Source organism: Cryptomeria japonica, chromosome 8, assembly GCF_030272615.1.
Source record: "Cryptomeria japonica chromosome 8, Sugi_1.0, whole genome shotgun sequence".
NCBI classification, from domain to species: Eukaryota; Viridiplantae; Streptophyta; class Pinopsida; order Cupressales; family Cupressaceae; genus Cryptomeria; species Cryptomeria japonica.
In genome coordinates, this window is record NC_081412.1 from 399,287,673 (window position 1) to 399,294,523 (window position 6,851).

At 33.9% G+C, this 6,851-nt stretch overlaps 1 protein-coding gene across 2 annotated transcripts; it reads left to right on the forward strand.

Annotated features, from left to right (window-relative positions):
- The first annotated feature begins 1,988 nt into the window (after positions 1 to 1,988).
- Positions 1,989 to 3,638, forward strand: LOC131079445 (osmotin-like protein). 2 transcript variants are annotated; one of them, XM_059209993.1, is made up of 2 exons: positions 1,989 to 2,110; positions 2,703 to 3,638. In XM_059209993.1, exons 1-2 carry the CDS (start codon positions 2,059 to 2,061, stop codon positions 3,404 to 3,406), a joined length of 756 nt encoding a protein of 251 aa, XP_059065976.1. In that variant the 5' UTR covers positions 1,989 to 2,058; the 3' UTR covers positions 3,407 to 3,638. The 2 variants fall into 2 exon arrangements, with proteins under 2 accessions (XP_059065976.1, XP_057873383.2); XM_058017400.2 differs by having other exon boundaries at positions 1,990 to 2,110; positions 2,712 to 3,638.
- Positions 3,639 to 6,851: the final 3,213 nt, after the last annotated feature.

Genomic DNA, 6,851 nt, shown 5'->3' on the forward strand with positions numbered 1-6,851 from the left:
AATAATTTGGTCTTGTTTCCCACAATGTAGACTATAAATAGTACCTCTACATGTCAAATAATGTGGATTAATATGGATATTTTGAATAGTTAAATGCACTTATTTCAAATAGTTTTGGAAAATTACACTAGCAACAAATTCAAATTATTCAAAATAATTACTGGATGTGGAAATTAACTTTGAATATGGTGCAATATATTTTAGAATTATCCTTAGAACTATGCTTAATTTATTTTCCACTAAAGGCGGCCATAATATTATTTTTTTTACTTTTCTTTCATTTGCACACTTTTCTAGATGTAGGTTCTAGCAAATTTCACCTATATGATTACTGACATGACAATGGTTGTGATGTCTTGTGAGTTTGGAACTTGTGGCATTCACCTTCTTGGCTAAGATTACTTCTTGTGTCTTTGGAATGGAAGGTCGACCATCCACCTCTAGGTAGTGAGCATGGGAACATGTATGATCAATGTCCTAGGGCTTGAAGAGTATTATGAGTCTTTAAAGATGATTGTGAAGGTCTTCATTAAGCTTCATCAAGACCTCGGCTTGTGAAACATCCATTTGGACAACGCTTGTTTGAATCTCACTAGTGTATGCTTGCACACTTTTTAAATTTTTTTTACCATTATCTAGATGTTTACTTTCTATGGCAAATTAGATATAAGCTTTTCTTGATTAATTTTTCAAATTGCTCCCATGAATTTATTGGACTTTGTTTTCTCAAAGGAAATGAATATAAAATATTTTTGAATCAATTTAAAGTTACTTTGTCATTCTTTATCTAGCAAAGAAATTGTTTGTTTTATGATAAAATTATGCATACTAAAACATACTTCCAAATATGTCAACCAACAATCAATCATTTTTACATCTACCTCTCCATCAAATGGTGAATTTTAATCTTTGTCTTAAATTTGAACAAGATGTGTTTACTAGACCTATTTTCCAGTAATATTTGTTTGCCTTCTTTAGAGTACACTTACCCTATGCTCTTGGTGTCTTCCAATGAACATAATTTCTCATAAAAGATTCCATTGACTCATTTCTCTTGTTACATCAACTTCTTACTCGAGGATCCTTGATTGTCCATCAATAGGTTCTACATCTATTACCATGCTTCTTAATTATTTTTTTCCAACTAAGAGATTCGATATATCTATAGAATGTAACCACTCTTTCCCACTTGATCTTTTATAGGTTTCAATCTGCAAAATAGTCAAACAACTTTCCACTAATAATATAACCACTTTGATACTAATCTAATCCAAAACTAGTGACAAAATACAAATTGAAACATTCACCTTCTCATATATATCACAATTAACCCTCTTTATCATAGAATCGTAGAGTAACGTAGACTCAATTTTCTAATATTTTTTTAACTCAAAATTAATTTCTCTTAATCAACCTACACTTAAATTTTAAAAATAATAGTAAATATTATTATAAAAATCGTACCTTTTCTCTAGATTCATTCATATGACATGTTTTACCCCATGTACGTAGGCAAATCTTTATTTCCATGGTACCAAATAAATTTAGTTTGAAATGGTTCTCAACTCAAAATTTATGAATATACTTTGCCTAAAATTAGTATCCCCACATTTTCTTTGTGACAGTCACCCAGTGTTAATCTTCTCTTTTCACGCTGAAAGATTATAAGCTTATCCCTGCCATCTTTTTGTGATCTTCATATAACTATTATTTTACTTTAGCATCTGAATTCAATGACAAAAATAGAAATGGCCAAAGAACTGGATATAGAAATCAAGGAGAGCATTTGCTTCTGTTGATCCCCCAAAAAACTGAAATGAGAAGGCACTAAATAATTGAAATAGACAGACTTTCCAGGGAGTCACTAGGCAATTCTTTCCTCTAATTCTCATCTTGGACTTCCTATTTTCCTTCATTCAATGCATGACAATCTCATGATCATTATTTTATTTGTGGAGATCTTTTATAAACTGAACTGATTTACATTTGATCTATCCCAATGGTACCCACAGTTGTTTTGGGCTGCTCATATCTTATATCTTCGTCTTTAATAGCAGAATGAGTTTAATGTCAAGATGGGGGCTTGCTATGCTATTTGCTGTGTTTTCAGGTATGTTTCTTAGTAGCTCAATTACATTTGGTGGTGGAGCTTCAAAGTATTTATGTGAAGGTTAATGCAGGTCTTACTGCCTTTCTATCTCCCCAGCTGACTTAATGCTCAGTAATTGATTGACCATGTGGACTGCATTTAGCTCTTTTGTTTGATTGTTATGTTTTAAGATTTTATATTACTTAACATGGAGTAATTAGTCTGGTGGAGGATAGTTTGTCAATTATATTTTTAATAACAGTAAAATCATTTTTAATTACAGTAAAGGTGATTATTATTAGTAGTTTTTTAGATTAAGTTGTGTATAGATTTTTCTCATCAACGTTGTTATGTATTTCATCCTGATGATAGATCATACAGTATGTTTCAAAACATTGATGAGAAAAATCTATACACAACTTAATCCAGAAAACTACTAATGATTTCATGAACTGTGGAAGCTACATGAGTTTAATTAAAATAAAGGCAGAATTTTCTGTGTGATCTTAGATGGATAGAGCAGATGTTCAAAAGTAAATAGATAGCAGTTATTTGTTCTTTTCTTATCATGAAGAGTGTTATTCTTTTATATCAGTATAACTGGCTACACTAGGAATTGCAGGTGGAAAGATGATGGTGGGCAGCAGCTATAAAAGCAAGCCTTGGAGAGTTAGTGTAGTTAACAACTGTAGTTTCAACATATGGCCCGGAGTGCAGCCAAGGGCAGGTTACCCTGTTCTAGCACTAGGAGGGTTTTCTCTCAAACCCAATCAGATCAAAAGCTTCAATGTGACAAAGCAGTGGGAGGGACATATTTGGGGCAGGACAGGCTGCAACTTCACACAGCTAAATGCCTGCCTCACAGGAGATTGCAATGGAAAACTACACTGCAATGGCACAAAGGGAAAAAACCCTCTCACTCTTGTTGAGCTATCATTCCACCATAATATCACAACTTATACAGTAAGTCTTTTGCAGGGCTTTAATTTGCCCTTAACCATTACAGCTCATGGAGGTGAAGGGAATTGTAGTAAGGCAGTATGCAGAGGTAATATCCTCAGCACTTGTCCTCATATTATGCAGGTGAAGAGTGTTGCAGAGGAAGTGGTAGCCTGCAAGAGTGCATGCCAGGCTTTGAGAACAGATATGTACTGCTGTGCTAATCAGTATAACAGTTCTGATGCATGCACTCCTAGTCAGTATGCCATCAACTTTAAAAGGGCATGTCCTCATGCTTATGCATTTCCTTATGACAATGCTGATTTGATTCACACTTGTATTCACCCTAGAGAGATCAGGCTCATTTTCTGTCACTAATCCACCTGACTAAACTAAATGATTAAGGACTTTGCCCTAGTGTTTTGGTTCAATAGTAGGCAGGCACCCATCACTGTGTCACAAGTAGAGTTACATTAGTAACTCTTCAATATATCTGACATCAATTCAAAATTTTGTAGATCTTGGTTTAATGGCAAAATCTATGTTGGAGGCATCTAGATAGTGATGAGTTGAAATCATCTACAATACAATACAATTTATTTTTTTTATATATCTTTTATTGAACCTGACACAGATAGCTGATATACAGAATGGTAAAGATTCAATTTCAACAGCTTAAAATGAATTTTATCATGTCTTCAAAGTGTAATTTGTAGTGGTTTATTACTCTAGTCCTTACAAATTAGAAGCAACTTTACATGTTTGTTCTCTTAGTTAGCTATGGTTTATGTGGACAATGTAAATAAACAATATAAACCTTTTAATTACAATTCAATTAATTATGCAAAGTACACTGAATTAATTTATTGTACATAAATATATAATTATACCTTAGAGAGGTGTAGTTATAATGGTAGTAAAATGAATTGTTATGGTACTTTAGAAAATTTCTTAACATAAATGTTTATATTTAGAATTTAAGCATTTTTTGTTGGAAAGTTTGTTGTTTGGGTGGGTTATATTAGTGTTTTGACTTGGTCTGCATTTTCTTACTCATGTCATGCCCTTGTCCTTGTTACCCCCATTTCATATTGCTCTCTAGAGTAGGAAATCTTCATTTTTATTTAAGTTTTCTTAGTTTCCCTTGCCTTTGGGCAGTTTTTTTCTCTTTTAAAATGGTTGTCGATCAAATTGGCCCAACATTTGAGACTAATTATTAGCTTGGAATCACAAGAAAATGGCTCTAAAACATCTTAGCAGTTTTATTTTGAAAGTGGTTCGTAAGGTAACTTTCTTGCTCTTGATGTTGTTTTGCTTATTTAGAACTTTTAAAATGAATGCACCTAGCTCTATACTCTTGTTAGGCATTTTGTTGGTAGAATTCCTTCTAAGAGTATAGTAGAGAGTTAGGGTCCATTAGTGTGAATGAGGTATATTTTCTAACTATTCTATATCCTAGCTAGTTCTCCACTTTGCTCATTTTTGCACTTAGTTTAGTTAGGGACTTTTTCACTTTATTTTGCATTGGTTGTGTTTTTAGTCTCTTAGGTGGTATATCATATATATATACTCATGTATCGTTTTCCTTTTAATCACTCATGCTTGTATGCTTTGCATTCATGTTGAATAAAATATATTTTATTCTCTCATTTCTATTTTTTTGTTTATGCTTTTTTACTCATTTGTAATCTCGAATGGCTTCATAGTCAAATCTTATAGGGTCAACTCCACCTAGGTCCCTCATGTGCTACGTGTGGAGGCTATCTAAAACCTTATGAAATATTTATTTATTTTCTATTTTGTTAAATTCATATTTTCTATAAGCATGATCCTTGGTACATTTGCTCATCTTTGTTAGTCTTTACCCAATGGACTCAAAGACTCCATTGCCTTTGAAGAAAGTTCTCTCTAAGTTTCAATTTACATTGATCTCACAGGTCTCTCCTTGTAACTTTGGCCCTTCTTAGATCACAACACAATTTCATTAGGGCATGTTATCAATGATGAGAAAGAACATTTCTTCTTAGCTCACCCTCAAAAAATGGTTTGTGTTGAGATTGGTGCATCCAAGAGCCTTAAGGAATCAATAGAAGTCCAAATAGGAACTTAGAGCCTTACCCAAAGAGTCATGTATCCCAGCTTGTCAAACCCCTATTACCAATGTCAATCCATGGATCACAAAAATTTGAGATTATCCTTTGGGGCCCCAACAATATAAGCTTCAATACAAGTATCCTTCTAGTAATTATCTACCCTACAAAATGAGGAATGTTAGACTACAATGAGCTCAATAAAAGAAATATTTGTAATTTTGGAGCTAAAGGTGTGGATCCTCAACTACTGGTTGTTAGGCCTTGGGTTTCAAAGCTTAACAAGGTGACAGATATGGTTGAGTTTCAACCCATAGGGGAGTTGTCACAAGGGAGAAAAATACCTCACTTCAACAAAATATTACTTCCTCCTAGTGCTCTTTTTTCACAAATAAGGCCACATTCTCTTTCCACCTCTCATGCTTCCTATAGGTTGGACTATGAAAGAGAGAAAGGTGAGTTTGTATCATATAGGAAGAAGGCATTTATTGAGTTTTGATCTCCAAAAATGGTGACACTAACTCATTTGGGGTCATTTTCCGATGAACTATCGTCGTAATTCTGACATATTATTGTTGTAAATCCGATGAAATGAAAAGTTTTTCGTTGCTAAAATTTTGTTGGGTTATTCGACGGACAGATGTTCGACAAAATTCTGACGCCTTCTTTGTCGGAAGTTGATACAAAATGTGGCTATCTAATTCGTTGGAATTCCAACAAAGTAGCCAATCTTCCGACAAACCATGCACTAGGTTTTTCGTCGGAATTCTGACAAAAAAGACATTATGCTCTGATGAGAATGGTGCTCCTGCAACAAAAATTTTCGTCGTAGGTACAACATTCCCGTTAGAGCATAGTGCCCTTTTTTGTTAGAATTTCGACAACAAATGCAAGGAAGATCCAATGGGAATGGTGCACCTACAATGAAATTTTTCGTCGCAAGTACAACATTCCTGTCGAAACATAGTGTCCTTTTTTGTCAGAATTCTGACAACAAATTCAAGGAAGCTCCGACAAGAGTGTTGTGTCTGCGATGAAATAATTTATCATAGATACAACACTCTTGTTAGAGCCTATGTTAGGAACGTCCGTCAGAATTTTGACGAACAAGCTATATTTAAAAAAAAAAAATTGCCATCAGGGAATATAGAGCATTGCAAATATGGAATATGATTTGATAAGCTTTCTCAAATATTGAACTACCCTTATATAACTCCTTCCCTTAATGACTAACTAACTATGGTAAACTATATATTCTAACAATATACAAAATCAACAATCCCATATATTCTAACAATATACAAACACAATCAAGAGGGACTATTTGGGTAATGAAGATCTTGATAAAGCGTGGATATTAGAGTGAGGAAAATGACAGAAGTAACATGCAAAGCCCTGATGAAGATAGGTAGCCATTATGCATTCTGCTACAGCACAATGACTAGCTATAGGTCAAAGATGACATACAAGGTCATGAAGGGTTAAAGGATGCAGAGATTACAATCATAGCAACACACTAAGATTATAAAGATCTCAAACCACAAAGTGACCTCTCACAGTCCATAAGCAAAGATGTTCATATACAAGGATTGGATCAGAAAAAATTGTAGCAAGTTAATGACAGAGAGTAGAAGCAGTTAACAACTATACCCCAGTAAGGATTTCATCCAATGCCAAAAGGGCCAAAGGCAGTTACAATGATTTAGGGTTAAAGGGGTATAAGGTTTAGATGA